We start from the raw sequence: 21,640 nt of genomic DNA, 5'->3' as shown, positions 1-21,640 counted from the left end.
GACACAAACCCGAAACCTCCCCCATTAATTTCCTATGGAGCGGTTTCGAAAAATGACGTCTGAAAATCCAAAACATCACACGTTTTCGCATCGTCGCTACTCCTAAACCGTTTGATGTACAGGCATGAGACTTTCACATATGAATGTCCCAACCCTTCTGGCACTCACAAAAAAGGAATTTTGTGGATAACTGTTACGGTTTTTCCGCAGGAACAATTTGTTCGGGAGTAGCGGATGTGCAAAATCCTTAAAATGCTTTAGAGCTGCATTTTTCCACATGATCCACTTTTTTACATCGTCGCTGTGTCTACACCGATTTTTGTACAAACATAAAAATGAGCAACATAGTCCTCAAAAGCCTGCTGATACTCACAGTGAAAGAATTAATTTGATATCTCTTATACTTTTTCAGCTAGAGCGATTTGTTTGGGACCGTTTTTGGAGGATTTTGGAAAATTCTTAAAAATCCCGTTTAGATCATAATTTTTTACGCCTTTATTAAACTTTTTCCAGCAAAAAACGATAGCTTTTCTTCTTCCCCTATCCGTTACGAACTAAACGCAGAAAAAATTACGTCTCTACCATTTAGGGATCAGGAGATATGAAGCGTTGTTCGGGGCAAAGTTCTCCATTATAATCCAATGGGACTTATTGTGAGCAAAGTCTCTGCACTTCGGTCGACTGGCCGCTGCAGCTGTGTCAGTGAGTTTCCATGACGACGGAACTCTGAGGGCCAGAGGGAGAAGCTCCATTAGGATACAATGGCAACTTTCAACGCTCACCGCAGTTGCTGTGATTAATGTAGGAATCTGAAATTCGCACAGTCACTTCCTCTTGACATTTTAAAATTTTCAAGTGACTTTCAGCTATGTGTCATTTTTCTATCCCATTTTGGAATTCACATGCTTTCCTATTGGGCCTTTGCTTCCAACAGGACCTGGCATGATGCCCAGACACGACCCAATTGGCCAATACAGCACCACCCACCTGTGGGAAATGGCGCTACTGACCATTTTGGTCAAATGTTGAGTTCTGGGCCCAGATGTGGTGAGGCTGAGTTGCTAAAGGAGGCCAATCTGACCCATGATCTTTGGTGACGTTTGGCGACATTAAGTATTGGCACCCCTATTTGAGGCACTTCCCAGTACAGGATTTGGACCAAACTGACAGAGTACAATCACCCGGTGATCCTGAGCACAACCATGTTAGCGGCTAATGGTTAGCATGTTGCTAATTGGAAGTAGCTCTAGGAAGCTTGGACAAACTTCTGCTTTACAGAGTCTGTACCTCCTTTATACAGAATGCTCCACAATAAGTTTGGGCCTCGTCACGTAAAGCATCTCCAAGTTAGGAGGTGTCAAACATCCAATGCTTTTCAATGGGGGCAAAACCCCTTATACTCCCTAGAAATGCAGGCCCACATATGGCAACAGTATATTCAAGTTTGAAATTCTACTTATGCTTTGTTAAACGATTCAGTGTTTAGAATGAGTTAGGAAATATTTGGTGCCTTTCCCTCAGTTTTTTCTTCTTCTAATAATTCAGCTATTGTTCTTTCATGTTCAAATTCTTCAACTCTTTCAAATTCTTCAACTTTTTCAACTTCTTCAACTTTTTCAACTTCTTCAATGCTTTTCAGCTATTTTTTCTCTTCTTCAAAGATCTTCTGCATCTTTTGCTTAATCATTCAGCTATCTGCATTCACAGTACATTTTCGCAGGAAATGCAAATTTTTCTAGTTCCTGTTTATTCTTCCAAATGCGTTTTTACTGTTTAAACTTTGCTTCGCTTCTCCTCCTACAATTTTTCTCCGATTTCAACCATTCAACTTTTAAACTATTCAGCTTATTCTGGAATGGATGGCTATGTCTTTTTGTACTTTTAACTCTTCAACTTTTTAAAATATTCAGCTTTTTCTGCAAATTTTCAGCTTTTTTTCTCCCATAGGAAATGAATGTAATTCACTAAAATTCCGCTCATTTCAGCTGCTTTTTGACAGCTTACTGCTTCAGCCTACTTTCAGCTAGAAACGCCATTCAACTTTTAAAATGTAGTGATATCTTTCAGCTATTATGGTCTATTTCAGCTTTTTCATATCTTTTACCATTTTCATATAGTACCTCCTTAAAATAATTTTGGCTTTTCAAGAAATTCAACAAATAACATGCGTTGCTATGGTCGTCAAGGAGGCAGTTATAGAGTGCGCACTCTAGAAATTCAACAAATTCTTCTTCTCCGAACAACTTCTTCTCACTCGCTCAATTTTCAACCTATCCACATAAATTATACATCAAAACGTAGGAATTTTTGTCTGGATTCAGGAAATGTAACCCTCATTGGTGTAGCCTTTATAGATTTTTCACAAATCACCTCAGAGCGACACAAACCCGAAACCTCCCCCATTCATTTCCTATGGAGCGGTTTTGAAAAATGACGTCTGAAAATCCAAAACATCACACTTTTTCACATCGTCGCTACTCCTAAACCGTTTGATGTACAGGCATGAGACTTTCACATATGAATGTCCCAACCCTTCTGGCACTCACAAAAAAGGAATTTTGTGGATAACTGTTACGGTTTTTCCGCAGGAACAATTTGTTCGGGAGTAGCGAATGTGCAAAATCCTGAAAATGCTTTAGAGCTGCATTGTTCCACATGATCCACTTTTTTACATCGTCGCTGTGCCTACACCGATTTTTGTACAAACATAAAAATGAGCAACATAGTCCTCAAAAGCCTGCTGATACTCATAGTGAAATAATTGTTTTGATATCTCTTATACTTTTTCAGGTAGAGCGATTTGTTCGGGACTGTTTTTAGAGGATTTTGCAAATTCCTTAAAAAACCCCTTTAGATCATAATTTTTTACGCCTTTATTAAACTTGTTCCAGCAAAAACCGATAGCTTTTCTTCTTCCCCTATCCGTTACGAACTAAACGCAGAAAAAATTACGTCTCTACCATTTAGGGATCAGGAGATATGAAGCGTTGTTCGGGGCAAATTTCTCCATTATAATCCAATGGGACTTATTGTGAGCAAAGTCTCTGCACTTGGGTAGATTGGCCGCTGCAGGTGTGTCAGTGAGTTTCCATGACGACGGAACTCTGAGGGCCAGAGGGAGAGGATCAATTGAGATAGAATGGCAACTTTCAACGCTCACCGCAGTTGCTGTGATTAATGTAGGAATCTGAAATTCGCACAGTCACTTCCTCTTGACATTTTAAAATTTTCAAGTGACTTTCAGCTATGTGTCATTTTTCTGCCCCATTTTGGATTTCACATGCTTTCCTATTGGGCCTTTGCTTCCAACAGGACCTGGCATGATGCCCAGACACGACCCAATTGGCCAATACAGCACCACCCACCTGTGGGAAATGGCGCTACTGACCATTTTGGTCAAATATTGAGTTCTGGGCCCAGATGTGGTGAGGCTGAGTTGCTAAAGGAGGCCAATCTGACCCATGAACTTTGGTGACGTTTGGCGACATTAAGTATTGGCACCCCTATTTGAGGCACTTCCCAGTACAGGATTTGGACCAAACTGACAGAGTACAATCACCCGGTGATCCTGAGCACAACCATGTTAGTGGCTAATGGTTAGCATGTTGCTAATTGGAAGTAGCTCTAGGAAGCTCGGACAAACTTCTGCTTTACAGAGTCTGTACCTCCTTTATACAGAATGCTCCACAATAAGTTTGGGCCTCATCACGTAAAGCATCTCCAAGTTAGGAGGTGTCAAACATCCAATGCTTTTCAATGGGGGCGAAACCCCTTATACTCCCTAGAAATGCAGGCCCACATATGGCTACAGTATATCAAAGTTTGAAATTCTACTTCTGCTTTGTTAAACGATTCAGTGTTTAGAATGAGTTAGGAAATGTTTGGTGCCATTCCCTCGGTTTTTTCTTCTTCTAATCATTCAGCTATTGTTCTTTCGTGTTCAAATTCTTTAACTTTTTCAACTTCTTCAATGCTTTTCAGCTATTTTTTCTCTTCTTCAAAGATCTTCTGCATCTTTTGCTCAATCATTCAGCTATCTGCATTCACAGTGCATTTTCGCAGGAAATGCAAATTTTTCTAGTTATTATTACTGTGAATGCAGTAGGCATTCACAGTTATTGAGATCCTCTTCCGCCTTTTTACTGTTTAAACTTTGCTTTGCTTCTCCTCCTACAGTTTTTCTCCGATTTCAACCATTCAACTTTTAAACTATTCAGCTTCTTCTGGAATGGATGGCTATGTCTTTTTGTACTTTTAACTCTTCAACTTTTTAAAATATTCAGCTTTTTCTGCACATTTTCAGCTTTTTTTTTCTCCCATAGGAAATGAATGTAATTCACTAAAATTCCACTCATTTCAGCTGCTTTTTGACAGCTTACTGCTTCAGCCTACTTTCAGCTAGAAACGCCATTCAACTTTTAAAATGTAGTGATATCTTTCAGCTATTATGGTCTATTTCAGCTTTTTCATATCTTTTACCATTTTCATATAGTACCTCCTAAAAATAATTTTGGCTTTTCAAGAAATTCAGCAAATAACATGCGTTGCTATGGTCGTCAAGGAGGCAGTTATAGAGTGCGCACTCTAGAAATTCAACAAATTCTTCTTCTCCAAACAACTTCTTCTCACTCGCTCAATTTTCAACCTATCCACATAAATTATACATCAAAACGTAGGAATTTTTGTCTGGATTCAGGAAATCTAACCCTAATTGGTGTAGCATTTATAGATTTTTCGCAAATCACCTCAGAGCGACACAAACCCGAAACCTCCCCCATTCATTTCCTATGGAGCGGTTTTGAAAAATGACGTCTGAAAATCCAAAACATCACACGTTTTCGCATCGTCGCTACTCCTAAACCGTTTGATGTACAGGCATGAGACTTTCACATATGAATGTCCCAACCCTTCTGGCACTCACAAAAAAGGAATTTTGTGGATAACTGTTACGGTTTTTCCGCAGGAACAATTTGTTCGGGAGTAGCAAATTTGCAGAATCCTGAAGACGCTTTGGACCTCCATCCCCCCAAATGATCCACTTTTTTACATCGTTGCTGTGCCTACATAACCTGACAACAGCCAGCTGCATGTATTGCTCCGCCTAGCTCCACTCACATACATCTGGGACACGGCTCATTCAAAGTGATTTCCCCAACCAAATTTTTGGTCTGGCCAATCAGGACGCAGGGCTGGTGTTTCATGGATGTGACGTAGTGGAGAAGCCACCGTAAGATTCCAACAACAACAATGGCGGCTCGCATCGAGGAAGCAAGCATTAGCATTGATGCTGCTATTTCTTCCGTGTTGTCCAATCTATCTGATATTGTTTCATTAAAAGAACATCAGAGCACGCCTCTGAAGGCTTTTGTTGGGGGAAACCATGTTTTCGCCCTTCTCCCGACCGGATTTGGCAAGTTTTGTTTTCCGGGGCGCGTCTGCGTACGCGCCCCGGAGCGGTTAGCGCTAACCATATTGGGAGGCCTATTAGTCCTCAACGCGGTCAGCCCGGGATCGACTCCGACCCGCGGCGCTTTGCCGCCTGTCTTTCCCCCTCTTCCTGTCAGCTCACTGTCAATAAAACGCTTGCCACTACTGTGTTTCCCGCAGGAATTTGCTTATGCGAGGCGGACCGACTTGCGGAGCGGGGGGTGGATGACTTTTTCTCCGCGCACCGGCTCGCGGGGGGGGGGGGACGACACGTTTTCCGCGGACCGGCTCGCGGAGCGGAGGGGGGGGGGTGGACGACACGTTTTCCGCGGCCGCCTCGCCAAGATAGCGCTGCGGGAAACCCTGCACTAGAGCCGCAAACACATAAAAAAAAAAAAAAGTTTTTTTTTTCCGGCGTCGGTCTCATCAGCGTCACGGGTTAGCTTCGGTGTGAGTGGTTGAAATAGCACGTCGATAAAGATGACAGACAAGTGGCTTATCCAATCATATGCAAGGAGTTTTGATAAGGCCCAGCCTTCAGTAAAGGCAATGCCTATGGCGGTGTCCCAGATGTATGTGAGTGGAGCTAGGCGGAGCGATACATGCAGCTGGCTGTTGTCAGGTTAGTGCCTACACCGATTGTTGTACAAACATAAAAATGAGCAACATAGTCCTCAAAAGCCTGCTGATACTCACAGTGAAATAATTGTTTTGATATCTCTTATACTTTTTCACCTAGAGCGATTTGTTCGGGACTTTTTTTAGAGGATTTTGGAAATTCCTTAAAAAACCCCTTTAGATCATAATTTTTTACGCCTTTATTAATCTTTTTCCAGCAAAAAACGATAGCTTTTCTTCTTCCCCTATCCGTTACGAACTAAACGCAGAAAAAATTACGTCTCTACCATTTATAGATCGGGAGATATGAAGCTTTGTTCGGGGCAAAGTTCTCCATTATAATCCAATGGGACTTATTGTGAGCAAAGTCTCTGCACTTTGGGAGACTGGCCGCTGCAGGTGTGTCAGTGAGTTTCCATGACGACGGAACTCTGAGGGCCAGAGGGAGAGGATCAATTGAGATACAATGGCAACTTTCGACGCTCACCGCAGTTGCTGTGATTAATGTAGGAATCTGAAATTCGCACAGTCACTTCCTCTTGACATTTTAAAATTTTCAAGTGACTTTCAGCTATGTGTCATTTTTCTGTCCCATTTTGGAATTCACATGCTTTCCTATTGGGCCTTTGCTTCCAACAGGACCTGGCATGATAACCAGACACGACCCAATTGGCCAATACAGCACCACCCACCTGTGGGAAATGGCGCTACTGACCATTTTGGTCAAATATTGAGTTCTGGGCCCAGATGTGGTGAGGCTGAGTTGCTAAAGGAGGCCAATCTGACCCATGAACTTTGGTCACGTTTGGTGACATTAAGTATTGGCACCCCTATTTGAGGCACTTCCCAGTACAGGATTTGGACCAAACTGACAGAGTACAATCACCCGGGATACTGAACACAAACATGTTAGCGGCTAATGGTTAGCATGTTGGTAATTGGAAGTAGCTCTAGGAAGCTCGGACAAACTTCTGCTTTACAGAGTCTGTACCTCCTTTATACAGAATGCTCCACAATAAGTTTGGGCCTCGTCACGTAAAGCATCTCCAAGTTAGGAGGTGTCAAACATCCAATGCTTTTCAATGGGGGCGAAACCCCTTATACTCCCTAGAAATGCAGGCCCACATATGGCTACAGTATATTCAAATTTGAAATTCTACTTATGCTTTGTTAAACGATTCAGTGTTTAGAATGAGTTAGGAAATGTTTGGTGCCTTTCCCTCAGTTTTTTCTTCTTCTAATAATTCAGCTATTGTTCTTTCATGTTCAAATTCTTCAACTCTTTCAAATTCTTCAACTTTTTCAACTTCTTCAACTTTTTCAACTTCTTCAATGCTTTTCAGCTATTTTTTCTCTTCTTCAAAGATCTTCTGCATCTTTTGCTTAATCATTCAGCTGTCTGCATTCACAGTGCATTTTCGCAGGAAATGCAAATTTTTCTAGTTACTGTGAATGCAGTAGGCATTCACAGTTCTTGAGATCCTGTTTCTCTTTATTCTTTATTATTATTATAGGAACTTCTTCCAAATGCGTTTTTACTGTTTAAAGTTTGATTCGCTTCTCCTCCTACAATTTTTCTCCGATTTCAACCATTCAACTTTTAAACTATTCAGCTTCTTCTGGAATGGATGGCTATGTCTTTTTGTACTTTTAACTCTTCAACTTTTTAAAATATTCAGCTTTTTCTGCAAATTTTCAGCTTTTTTTCTCCCATAGGAAATGAATGTAATTCACTAAAATTCCGCTCATTTCAGCTGCTTTTTGACAGCTTACTGCTTCAGCCTACTTTCAGCTAGAAACGCCATTCAACTTTTAAAATGTAGTGATATCTTTCAGCTATTATGGTCTATTTCAGCTTTTTCATATCTTTTACCATTTTCATATAGTACCTCCTTAAAATAATTTTGGCTTTTCAAGAAATTCAGCAAATAACATGCGTTGCTATGGTCGTCAAGGAGGCAGTTATAGAGTGCGCACTCTAGAAATTCAACAAATTCTTCTTCTCCGAACAACTTCTCATTCGCTCAATTTTCAACCTATCCACATGAATTATACATCAAAACGTAGGAATTTTTGTCTGGATTCAGGAAATGTAACCCTCATTGGTGTAGCATTTATAGATTTTTCGCAAATCACCTCAGAGCGACACAAACCCGAAACCTCCCCCATTCATTTCCTATGGAGCGGTTTTGAAAAATGACGTCTGAAAATCCAAAACATCACACGTTTTCGCATCGTCGCTACTCCTAAACCGTTTGATGTACAGGCATGAGACTTTCACATATGAATGTCCCAACCTTTCTGGCACTCACAAAAAAGGAATTTTGTGGATAACTGTTACGGTTTTTCCGCAGGAACAATTTGTTCGGGAGTAGCGAATTTGCAAAATCCTGAAGACGCTTTGGACCTCCATCACCCCAAATGATCCACTTTTTTACATCGTCGCTGTGCCTACACCGATTTTTGTACAGACATAGAAATGAGCAACATAGTCCTCAAAAGCCTGCTGATACTCACAGTGAAATAATTGTTTTGATATCTCTTATACTTTTTCAGCTAGAGCGATTTGTTCGGGACTGTTTTTAGAGGATTTTGCAAATTCCTTAAAAAACCCCTTTAGATCATAATTTTTTACGCCTTTATTAAAGTATTTCCAGCAAAAACCGATAGCTTTTCTTCTTCCCCTATCCGTCACGAACTAAACGCAGAAGAAATTACGTCTCTACCATTTAGGGATCAGGAGATATGAAGCGTTGTTCGGGGCAAAGTTCTCCATTATAATCCAATGGGACTTATTGTGAGCAAAGTCTCTGCACTTGGGTAGACTGGCTGCTGCAGGTGTGTGAGTGAGTTTCCATGACGACGGAACTCTGAGGGCCAGAGGGAGAGAATCAATTGAGATAGAATGGCAACTTTCGACGCTCACCGCAGTTGCTGTGATTAATGTAGGAATCTGAAATTCGCACAGTCACTTCCTCTTGACATTTTAAAATTTTCAAGTGACTTTCAGCTATGTGTCATTTTTCTGTCCAATTTTGGATTTCACATGCTTTCCTATTGGGCCTTTGCTTCCAACAGGACCTGGCATGATGCCCAGACACGACCCAATTGGCCAATACAGCACCACCCACCTGTGGGAAATGGCGCTACTGACCATTTTGGTCAAATGTTGAGTTCTGGCCCCAGATGTGGTGAGGCTGAGTTGCTAAAGGAGGCCAATCTGACCCATGAACTTTGGTCATGTTTGGTGACATTAAGTATTGGCACCCCTATTTGAGGCACTTCCCAGTACAGGATTTGGACCAACCTGACAGAGTACAATCAACCGGTGATCCTGAGCACAACCATGTTAGCGGCTAATGGTTAGCATGTTGGTAATTGGAAGTAGCTCTAGGAAGCTCCGACAAACTTCTGCTTTACAGAGTCTGTACCTCCTTTATACAGAATGCTCCACAATAAGTTTGGGCCTCGTCACGTAAAGCATCTCCAAGTTAGGAGGTGTCAAACATCCAATGCTTTTCAATGGGGGCGAAACCCCTTTTACTCCCTAGAAATGCAGGCACACATATGGCAACAGTATATTTACTGTGAATGCAGTAGGCATTCACAGTTCTTGAGATCCTGTTTCTCTTTATTCTTTATTATTATTATTACTGTGAATGCAGTAGGCATTCACAGTTCTTGAGATCCTGTTTCTCTTTATTCTTTATTACTGTGAATGCAGTAGGCATTCACAGTTCTTGAGATCCTGTTTCTCTTTATTCTTTATTCTTCTTCTTCTTAGTGTTTATTCTTCCTAATGCGTTTTTACTGTTTAAAGTTTGATTCGCTTCTCCTCCTACAATTTTTCTCCGATTTCAACCATTCAACTTTTAAACTATTCAGCTTCTTCTGGAATGGATGGCTATGTCTTTTTGTACTTTTAACTCTTCAACTTTTTAAAATATTCAGCTTTTTCTGCAAATTTTCAGCTTTTTTTCTCCCATAGGAAATGAATGTAATTCACTAAAATTCCGCTCATTTCAGCTGCTTTTTGACAGCTTACTGCTTCAGCCTACTTTCAGCTAGAAACGCCATTCAACTTTTAAAATGTAGTGATATCTTTCAGCTATTATGGTCTATTTCAGCTTTTTCATATCTTTTACCATTTTCATATAGTACCTCCTTAAAATAATTTTGGCTTTTCAAGAAATTCAGCAAATAACATGCGTTGCTATGGTCGTCAAGGAGGCAGTTATAGAGTGCGCACTCTAGAAATTCAACAAATTCTTCTTCTCCAAACAACTTCTTCTCACTCGCTCAATTTTCAACCTATCCACATAAATTATACATCAAAACGTAGGAATTTTTGTCTGGATTCAGGAAATGTAACAGTCATTGGTGTAGCATTTATAGATTTTTCGCAAATCACCCCAGAGTGACACAAACCCGAAACCTCCCCCATTCATTTCCTATGGAGCGGTTTTGAAAAATGACGTCTGAAAATCCAAAACATCACACGTTTTCGCATCGTCGCTACTCCTAAACCGTTTGATGTACAGGCATGAGACTTTCACATATGAATGTCCCACCCCTTCTGGCACTCACAAAAAAGGAATTTTGTGGATAACTGTTACGGTTTTTCCGCAGGAACAATTTGTTCGGGAGTAGCAAATTTGCAAAATCCTGAAGACGCTTTGGACCTCCATCACCCCAAATGATCCACTTTTTTACATCGTCGCTGTGCCTACACCGATTTTTGTACAAACATAAAAATGAGCAACATAGTCCTCAAAAGCCTGCTGATACTCACAGTGAAATAATTGTTTTGATATCTCTTATACTTTTTCAGCTAGAGCGATTTGTTCGGGACTGTTTTTAGAGGATTTTGGAAATTCCTTAAAAAAAACCTTTATATCATAATTTTCTACGCCTTTATTAAACTTTTTCCAGCAAAAACCGATAGCTTTTCTTCTTCCCCTATCCGTTACGAACTAAACGCAGAAAAAATTACGTCTCTACCATTTAGGGATCAGGAGATATGTAGCGTTGTTCGGGGCAAAGTTCTCCATTATAATCCAATGGGACTTATTGTGAGCAAAGTCTCTGCACTTCGGTAGATTGGCAGCTGCAGGTGTGTCAGTGAGTTTCCATGACGACGGAACTCTGAGGGCCAGAGGGAGAGGATCAATTGAGTTACAATGGCAACTTTCGACGCTCACCGCAGTTGCTGTGATTAATGTAGGAATCTGAAATTCGCACAGTCACTTCCTCTTGACATTATAAAATTTTCAAGTGACTTTCAGCTCTGTGTCATTTTTCTATCCCATTTTGGATTTCACATGCTTTCCTATTGGGCCTTTGCTTCCAACAGGACCTGGCATGATGCCCAGACACGACCCAATTGGCCAATACAGCACCACCCACCTGTGGGAAATGGCGCTACTGACCATTTTGGTCAAATATTGAGTTCTGGGCCCAGATGTGATGAGGCTGAGTTGCTAAAGGAGGCCAATCTGACCCATGAACTTTGGTGACGTTTGGCGACATTAAGTATTAGCACCCCTATTTGAGGCACTTCCCAGTACAGGATTTGGACCAAACTGACAGAGTACAATCACCCGGTGATCCTGAGCACAACCATGTTAGCGGCTAATGGTTAGCATGTTGCTAATTGGAAGTAGCTCTAGGAAGCTCGGACAAACTTCTGCTTTACAGAGTCTGTACCTCCTTTATACAGAATGCTTCACAATAAGTTTGGGCCTCGTCATGTAAAGCATCTCCAAGTTAGGAGGTGTCAAACATCCAATGCTTTTTCAATGGGGGGCGAAACCCCTTATACTCCCTAGAAATGCAGGCCCACAATATGGCTACAGTATATTCAAGTTTGAAATTCTACTTCTGCTTTGTTAAACGATTCAGTGTTTAGAATGAGTTAGGAAATGTTTGGTGCCTTTCCCTCAGTTTTTTCTTCTTCTAATAATTCAGCTATTGTTCTTTCATGTTCAAATTCTTCAACTCTTTCAAATTCTTCAACTTTTTCAACTTCTTCAACTTTTTCAACTTCTTCAATGCTTTTCAGCTATTTTTCTCTTCTTCAAAGATCTTCTGCATCTTTTGCTTAATCATTCAGCTGTCTGCATTCACAGTGCATTTTCGCAGGAAATGCAAATTTTTCTAGTTAGAACTGTTTCAGTGTTCTATAAAATTATTTTTATACATACCAAAATACTTAACATGTTGGCACAACATTATTCAAGGGTAACTCACCCCCAAATAATTTTGTTTTGCCAATAAACTGGTACCATATTTGTCTTAAAGTCCTGTCCACTTAACCTGGTCATTATTTTGAAAAATGTGTGCATATTTGTTGAAATCCTGCTTTTGCATTTAAAATCATCAGTGTGGCATCCTCCTTGGTTGACCTGATGTGATTCTGTTTTAGTGACGTCGATAGTTCTGCCGCTCTGGGGTATAAAAGCTGCTCCATCTTTAAAAACAAAGACAAACACAGCTCCCTCCATTTTATGCCTCCATAGCAGCACTGTTATACTTTTCAAACCCTGCAGTGACTTTTTTTTTCTTAAAAAGCAACTAGAAACAAATCTACCAACTTTATATGTGTTATTGGCAAAAAAAAATTCCTGTGGTTAGATGACAGCGTCCTTGATGAAGCGTCAGGATTGGGGGAACGCACGTTGTACCGGGCTGATCGAACGGCGGATGCTAATTAAAACGAGGGAGGAGGTCTGGAAATTTACTTCCACAACTCATGGTGCACTTCAGCAAAAATCGTCACAACCTTCTGTTCACCTGAACTGGAATGCCTTGCAGTTACATGCAGACCATTTAAACTCTCTGGAGCGCTCAGCTCTGAGATAATCATTGCAGTTTACATTCAACCGAAAGCTAATGCTAACCTTGTTTGTGAGGAACTTTACTGCATTGTTACCGACTAAATGACCAGTAATCCAGAACTCCGATTATTGCTGGGGACTTTAACCATGTTAATTTAAAGGTTGTGTTTCCTAAGTTCCATAAATTTATTAAGTTCCTGACCAGAGACCCTATAAAACATTAGATTAAGTTTACTGTAACAACACAGGGGCAACACTGGGAGGAGATCCCTCAGGAGACCATCCTCCACCTCACAGGAGCATTCCCAGGGAGGTCATACAGGCATGTGGAGGCCACACACGCTACTGAGACTCAGTTTGACTTGTTTTAAGGACATTACATAAAAATTTGATCCACCTGTAGTGAGTTTTTCCAATTTAATTTTGAGTTTGACTCCAAATCCTGACCTCCGTGGGTTAGGAAATTTAAGTTAACTGATAATTTTTGTGTTATTTTGTTGTCAGCTCATTCAGGTATATAAACAACAAAGTATTTAATAAGAATATTTCATTCATTCAGATCTAGAATTTCTTATTTCAGTGCTCCCTTTATTTTCAAGCGGTAGTATATAGTCTATATAGTAAATAGTTTTAAAGTAATCTTTTAGTTTCTTAAACGGTTGTACTGAATTATTTCCCTGAATTTGACACACACAACTTTAATTACTTGAATCACCTCATAGATTTTATGTACGTCTGATACCTTTTTAGTACAATTTTTTTTATGTAGTGTGGATTCAAGCAATTTAATATATTCCTAAATTTCATGAAGCTCATTTGTAATTCCAAACACATTTAATTATAGTTTTTGATCACTTTCTCTTTGAAAAAGCTTCTTATTCCTACAGCCTGAGTCAAAAATGTATAAACAAATATGCAAATTAGATTATGTCATCTAAACTCACCCCACCCAAAAACTTAAGTAAAAAAAACACCACCACGTTTTTGTTTTTTTTTAAATCCCAGAGGAATCTCAATATTTAATACAATGAAAAGGTTTAAACCTCACATCATCAATGTTCTGAGGTTCTGTTCTGACCCAGCTTCTGGTCTGGTGTTTATGGTGGACCTTCATGAACATCTCCAGCTTCAGGAGGACAGCCCCACCCTGTTGGTAGTGAACTGTTTCACTGATGAAGAAATGTCTTCACAGATGGAGGAAGAGGAGCAGCGTTGGTGATAAGGAGCAGCGGTCCTGCTGTGCTTTGTGTCAGAAGGTCCTGATGGATCCGGTATCTACCAGCTGTGGACACTGGTTCTGCAGACAGTGCATCACGTCATACTGGGTCCAGTCTGCTCCATCAGGACCCTCCTCCTGCCCCCAGTGTGGGAAAAGACCCAGAGGAGGACCTGGACTGCTGGCAGCCAATCAGAGCAGCTGTGCTCCAGGTGAGACTGAACATCTCCAATCAGAACTTCCTTCTATTGTCTCTGTTGAACTAATTCCACGTCTTTAGTTGGGATTTGGGAATTAAATTGTTTAAAAGTCTTTCTGTGATCAATTATTTCCCCTGAATCTCTGGATTTCCAGCTGCTGTAAATGTAACGTCTGTGTTCAACCCAACAACCTATTGGGTTTGCTTTGAAGTGGTTCTGTTTTCAGCCCTTTGTGCTAAATGCATTAAAACTGAACATCTCCTTAAAGCTGCTGCTCATTTTGATGGAAACAAAAAGGTGGAGAAAACAACCTGCTGCACTGCTGCTTTACAGAAAGAGGGAAGGAAAGTCTGAGAGACAGAAACCTTTATTTACTCTGACAATAGATCCCAGATTACAGGAAATACATGGAATATTTCATGGAATGCTGCCAGGAAACATTTTCTGTCTCTCTGCCTCTTCTGTAGCTGCTGTGTTTGTGGGAGAAGGTCAGATAGAAACAGAGAAATGAGGACAATGGTGACCTGATGCTAAAGAGTTCATGTTGCTGAAAGCTGCTGCATGTTTCTGTCAGCATTTTGTTAAGAGCTACCGCACCCTGTTGGCGGTGAAACATCCTCGGTGGACCCGACTCTTTTTACCCGTCAGGCGACCCCCACTTACATATTACTTTGGATGCCAGACGCATGAGACAGAAAAGTTATATGTTATCTACTAAAGACAGAGAAACGGTTACAGACGCATCAGTGCTGATGGGCTCTTGATCGGCAAGAAGCCCCAATTGCTCATTACACAAACATTATAAAGGAGTTTAGGTTCACACCCATAGAGGGCCGTACACATCCAAACTGTATCATCAGTAGAGAAACTCCGGGACGTATCTGACATTTCCTTGTGTCCGGTGCTATCCAACTGCTTAAGCCAGTTCTGGCTTAAGCAGTTCGTTCCGCTGGACCCAGTTGATATCTTAACAATTTCTTCATCTGATCTGCTTTGTGAATCAGATCCTGACAGTGAACAGATACTGGCCACAAAGCAGAGGCAGAACTCTGCTGTCTGACCATCTAACAAGGTTCTGGTTCTAAGGACGGATCCCATTGGTTAGCATCACATCATGTGAACTAAGAGACCTTCTAATGATGACACCTCCTGATGTTCCAGATGTTTCTGTTCCAACTTCATCACTAAATCAGGTTTTTCCTTCAGTTGTCTTTTCTTCTCTGTTCCAGCAGATGTTGGTCTGCAGGAGGTTCTAGAGGAACATAAGATCAGTCTGAGGAGGAGATGTGAACGTGTGACTGAAGGAAGTGATGAACCAGGAAGTAGAACCCTCCTCAACAGGATCTACACTGATCTCTACATCACAGAGGGACAGAGTGAAGAGGTTAATACCCAACATGAGGTGAAGCAGCTGGAGAGAGCTTCCAGGATCCAGAACCTCCATGACTCTCCAATCAGGTGCCACGACATCTTTAAAGCCTTACCTGACCAACATGGAGCCATCAGAGTGGTTCTGACCAACGGCGTCGCTGGTGTTGGAAAAACCTTCTCAGTGCAGAAGTTCACTCTGGACTGGGCCGAGGGCTTGGAGAACCAAGATGTCCGTGTGGTGGTTCTGCTGTCGTTCAGGGAGCTGAACCTGATCAGAGGTGAGCAGCACAGTCTTCTCACGCTGCTCCATGTTTTCCATCCAACCCTCCAGAAGCTCCCAGCAGAGCAGCTGGCTGCCCACAAACTTCTCTTCATCTTTGACGGCCTGGATGAAAGCAGACTTTCTCTGGACTTCAACCACAGTCGGCTTGTTTCTGACGTCACACAGAAGTCATCAGTCGACGTTCTGCTGACAAACCTCATCAAGGGGAACCTGCTTCCCTCGGCTCTGGTCTGGATCACCTCCAGACCTGCAGCGGCCAATCAGATCCCTCCTTCATGTGTTGCCAGGGTAACAGAGGTACGAGGCTTCACCGACGCCCAGAAGGAGGAGTACTTCAGGAGGAGGTTCAGTGATGAAGAGCTGTCCAGCAGAATCATCTCCCACATCAAGACCTCCAGGAGCCTCCACATCATGTGTGGAATCCCAGTCTTCTGCTGGATCACTGCTACGGTTCTGGAGAACATGTTGACCACAGAGCAGAGAGGAGAGCTGCCCAAGACCATGACTGACATGTACTCTCACTTCCTGCTGGTCCAGACCAGGAGGAAGAAGAACAAGTACCATGGAGGACATGGGAGGAGTCCTCAGGAGCTGATGGAGGCTGACAGGGAAGTTCTCCTGAAGCTGGGGAGGCTGGCGTTGGAACATCTGGAGGAAGGAAACATCATGTTCTACCAAGAAGACCTGGAGCAGTGTGGTCTGGATGTCACAGAGGCCTCGGTGTACTCAGGAGTTTGTACAGAGATCTTCAAGAGAGAGAGTGTGATGTTCCAGAAAGCAGTCTACTGCTTTGTTCATCTGAGCATTCAGGAGTTTCTGGCTGCAGTCTACATGTTCCACTGCTTCACCAGCAGGAACACAGAGGTGATGGAGAAGTTCTTGGGACAAAAATACAGAGAAACATCTCTGGAGGACTTCCTGAAGAGAATCATGGAGAGATCCCTCAGAAGTAAAAATGGCCACCTGGACCTGTTTGCTCGCTTCCTTCATGGCCTCTCTGTGGAGTCCAACCAGAGACTCTTAGGAGGCCTGCTGGGTCAGACAGAGAACAGTCCAGAAACCATCCAGAGAGTCATCAACAACCTGAAGGAGATGAACACTGATAAAATCTCTCCTGACAGAAGCATCAACATCTTCCACTGTCTGATGGAGATGAAGGACCTCTCAGTTTATCAGGAGATCCAGCAGTTCCTGAAATCAGAGAACAGATCAGAGAAGCTCTCAGAGATCCAGTGTTCAGCTCTGGCCTTCATGCTGCAGATGTCAGAGGAGGTTCTGGATGAGTTGGACCTGGAGAAGTACAACACATCAGAAGCAGGACGACTGAGACTGATTCCAGCTGTGAGGAACTGCAGAAAGGCTCGGTGAGTCCAGATGTCTTCATTTAGTGATGCTGATTCAGCACTATTGTCATCCTGTTTATTTTTCATTATTAAAGTTGCTTCTGGACGTTTTTGGGTCTTTAACTACAAACATTTTATCTCTCTGTCCTCTGCAGGACGTTCATTATTTCCTTGCTTCCTTCCTCTCTAATCCATTCATCCTCACCTTATCTCTACTCATCTGTTCTCCTCACATCTCTTCATCCTCCCAGTTTAATGTTCTTCATCCCCTCATTATTGCATTCTTCCCTCTTCCTCCTTCCACAGCTTCCTCCTCAAGCCACCTTCAACCTGCTCCTCTTTCTGCATCTCTTTTGTCTAATCTACCTGCTCCATCCCGTTCTGGTCTCCTACATCTGGGGTCCCCACAGTGGATCATTTCATGTGGAGTGAGGGAAGTGATGTTAGAAACCATCACAGGTTTGACATCAGTGACCTTGGCTGAGTTAAAGGAGGGAACAAGGCTTCACTCTCTGCTGATCTCACTGCTCTGCAGCTTTCAGATCTCCAGAGTTGATCACGTCTGTGGAGAAAAGTTATGACATTATTATAGTAACATAAGAGCTTTATAATATTTATATTCATCAATCATTTATATAACCCTTTGCATGACTAATAAAGAGGACCAAAGTGCTTTACAATTAAAACATACTGAAATTACCAAAGTGAAGCATAAAATTGTTTGCCATTACCCACTGTTTTAATTTATTTAATGTTTAATAAATAACTCTCGGTCTGTTAAGTATTGTCCAGTGAATATCAGCCCAAACAGCTGATATAACAAATAGTTGAAAGGAATTATTCGAGCACTGGCGATCTTTTAACAGCAAACTCTGCATAGACATAGAATAGAGTGACAACTTCTCTTCAAGAAGTTGTCAACATTTGATACCTGTTTCAATCCATGCACAATGCAAATCCTGAATTAAACAACATTATTAGATAAGATAACATTTTAAAGAATGATTTGCTCAGTAGAAATCAATCTTTAGGACACTTGATTTTATTAATGCAATCATTCCTCCTGGTAGTTAGGTGGCGTTGTAGCGATCGGTCACTTGATGGGTTAACCCTAAAGTTATTCATAACACCATTAAATCAAATCAATGTTCCATATTAATGTGGAAATAATGCTCATTGTGCTATCGAATGATGACAGAGTGAAACAAAAAACAAGCATTATGTGTAATGAATTTGCTTTGAGTGAACCCAACATTCAGCCAGACTTGGAGCTGAGCTCAAAAACGGTTTTATTTTACAGACTTGAAAGGGTCCAAACTGGTTAAATGATGATAAGCAGACACAACAGGGAAGGGAGGTACACCGGTCAGAACAGAGTCCAAGGCACACAATCCAGAGTAACCAGGTTCCAGGCTCCAGAGACAGACAGGGCAGGTTCCAGACGGGGAGACAGGACCAAACAGGATCAGTGAGGCTCAGAGACAGAAGGGAGAGACAGGTCGGGCAATAAACGGGCAAACAGGCAGGGACACAGAATAAATGGAAAGCTGGGAGGCTCTTACCCTTGGCTTGAGAAGAGACGTTCTGGCAAAGTGCAGAGAACTGAAGCAGGTATGAATAGGCGGGCGGACAGGTGAGCACGGAGGGACTAATGAACCAAAACCAGGTGGAAGTGATCAAGGAGGGGAGAACTAAAAAGCTGACAGGACAAGTGGACAGGAACAGAAACTACCCCAGATTTAATAAGAACAGAAACAACCCTGAAGTACAAACCTAAAACAGAAGATAAAGCTAAGACTAAAACTTAATAAATAACAGGATAAACTAAAACATGAGGCCCCATGAGGGATTAAGCGGGTCAGAAAATGGATGGATGGATGGATATTTGGTCACCATGGTAACACTGATGATACTTTAGTCTCCATTCATCCAACAAAAACCTGAAGAAGTACCTGAAAAGCGTCCATCGTTGTTTATCTGATCATGTATCTAATTATCAATGTTCTCCATGTCCCAGAATAATTTACAGGACAGAGATTGGAACAAGCTGAACAAGCAAAACATCATTAACAACAACAAACTATGGAAGAAAAATAAACTGAGAAGATTTATTATTATAGCAAAAACTGTTGATAGACCTTTGTCAGACAGGAAAGGTATTAAGCAGAATATTTCTGATGTTATAGTTGCTTTGAGCTGCACTGTTAACTTTCCAGCAGTGGACGACTGACCTGTTTTAAACATAGTTTGAAACATTTAGGGTAAAAATGTGCTGCATAGTTAAAGCAACCATGATTGCTCTATTGTCTCTGTAATTGGAGATGTAAATGAATAACTGATCATTCTGAACTCTCAGCTAAGGGGATAAGCGCAGACTTTGATGGAAGTGAATAAAGAAGTGAAAAAAGGCGGTACAACTCAAAGAGTGACAATTGGACTTAGAGGAAAGTGATGTGTCAGGAAGTGAGTTTGAGGAATAGAAGTGGGTGCGGGGAAAATTAAAAAGATGCAATATAGTAGAGGTTGACCGATACAAGTTTTTAAGGCCGATACAGATTATTCTGACATCAGGTGAACCGATACCAGATAAGGGGGCTGATTATTTTATTTTTATGGCCGATACTTGAAGCCAATATCGCATTTTCTACTTTCATTTACATGATAAGAATGACACAGTGATAACAAATGTTACACAAGTGTCAATTTAAACAAAAATTTAAACATTTATTATTTTTTTGCAGTTTTGCAAAGTTTTTTTTACTTTCCATTTTAGGCCATTTTAGGTCGCATTTCCGGCCTTCCCACTAGTAATGGTTCAATAGAACTGTAACCATTTCTAGTGCCTTCTTCTCTGGGATTCCAATCGCAGCGAGTCGACTTGGAGGCGTTTTTTACAGAAGCCTGACTGTCTCTGATTGGCTAAGGGGTGGAATCACATTTTGCATAACAGTATGCCAGAATTCCACTGAACTTATATAGTGCTTTTCCAGTTATGCTGACCACCCAAAGCGCTGTATGGAAGCTCTCAAATCAATACTGTGGCCCAGCATGGAGGTGGACATTTGTTATGTTTCGTAGTGGACAAGAAAATTCAGATAGACCCAAAGAAATGAGAAGTTATTAATGGAGCTCCGTTTTAATGGCGACGGAAGGCTGTCAGCAAGCAGCACAACAACACCGCCGGGTGAAGATGAAGATGAAGAGAAGGAAGAGTGAATGTCACAACCTGATCTGCACCAGAAGCACGATCCGTACCATCAGCTCCTTTGGGCATGCACAAACACAATACGGTTAATTTTATAACAACTGTAATTATTTTGCACAAAAAATATGTTGTATTAGAATTTTTTTTATTAAACTTGAAAGAGCTGAAACCATTTATGCTGTCAATGCGCCCTCTGGTGGACACATCATGAACAATAGAAGACCTTGTTATGTTTATCACTAATTTCAGGACTTACTCCTATATTTCCTTAAACCCAGGTTTAACAGATGTCAGTCTGTTTTATCTGGTATCAGATGGAAAAGGAGCTGAATGATAGAGCTGAACTAAATTATTTAAAAAATGATTTAAATAACTTGAGGAAAATATGGGGCTGTAGATGTTTTGACTGATGACCCGGGATGAAGTATTCTCTGGGGAAGATACAACTATTGTATTGCTAATTTTTTTTTTTTTTTTTCCCAGTGTCCTGTCTAGCACTATGGCAATAGGAATTGATATCTCAATGCCAGATGGAGCTCGACAGATTTTGCTTTTACAAGTGGAGCAAACAGCTTTCGCCATAGTGCTCCACTTGATTTATGCTTGTAAATAGCTTTATTATGATTCCTGCAAGGAGAATTTCAAATTATATGGACATGACAATGGGAGAGTAAAGGAAGAACAAAAAGTGAAAGAAAAGAAAAAAAAGAGTAGAGGTGAAAGAAAGAGGAGATAAAAGGAAGAGAATGATAAAACGTCCTCTGTCTGCTCCATCACCTGGAAAGAGACACAAAAAGAACAGCACAACCAACAGACATAAAGCAACAGATACACTCGAATAACACCTAGATGCCATTGCTAAATCATATATATTATTATGTAAGCTGACATGTGTAATGTGATATTTGAAAAAAGAAAGTGACACAACATAAATAAATAAATAAATTAATTATAAGATTACTGTATATAAGTGAACACTTAATACCTGGGACCCAGCACCTGTGGGAGATGTGTAAGTGCACTAGTTTAGGTGAAGATTATCCAGAAATAGCTTGATAGTGATTGTGGAGAACCAAAGACCCACCTTCCCCGAGCACAGAGGCAGGCGTCAGGGGACCCGTAACCCCGGACTCCCAAAGGG

At 41.3% G+C, this 21,640-nt stretch overlaps 2 protein-coding genes across 6 annotated transcripts in view; one reads left to right on the top strand and one right to left on the bottom strand.

Moving 5' to 3' along the window:
* The window catches only part of LOC105923771, a gene marked incomplete at its 3' end in the record, with an annotated part of 780,934 nt that overhangs the window by 183,081 nt on the left and 576,213 nt on the right, over positions 1–21,640 (bottom strand). The window lies entirely within an intron of this gene.
* Positions 1–21,640, top strand: part of LOC118556356 (NLR family CARD domain-containing protein 3-like) — a 112,900-nt gene that overhangs the window by 78,966 nt on the left and 12,294 nt on the right. For 3 of the 5 annotated variants that reach the window (XM_036133615.1, XM_036133617.1, XM_036133618.1), the window contains 2 exons: positions 14,074–14,309; positions 15,527–17,315. In XM_036133615.1, the coding sequence (XP_035989508.1) occupies positions 14,074–14,309; positions 15,527–17,315 (2,025 nt within the window). Of the gene's footprint in view, positions 1–14,073; positions 14,310–15,526; positions 17,316–17,600; positions 17,992–21,640 lie in introns of those variants that run through there. The other 2 variants (XM_036133621.1, XM_036133616.1) reach the window with 2 other exon arrangements.

The sequence above is a fragment of the Fundulus heteroclitus genome, unplaced genomic scaffold (genome assembly GCF_011125445.2).
Source record: "Fundulus heteroclitus isolate FHET01 unplaced genomic scaffold, MU-UCD_Fhet_4.1 scaffold_65, whole genome shotgun sequence".
Lineage (NCBI taxonomy): Eukaryota > Metazoa > Chordata > Actinopteri > Cyprinodontiformes > Fundulidae > Fundulus > Fundulus heteroclitus.
The sequence above is the reverse complement of the archived record's forward strand: the minus strand, read 5'-3'. Positions and strand labels throughout refer to the sequence as shown.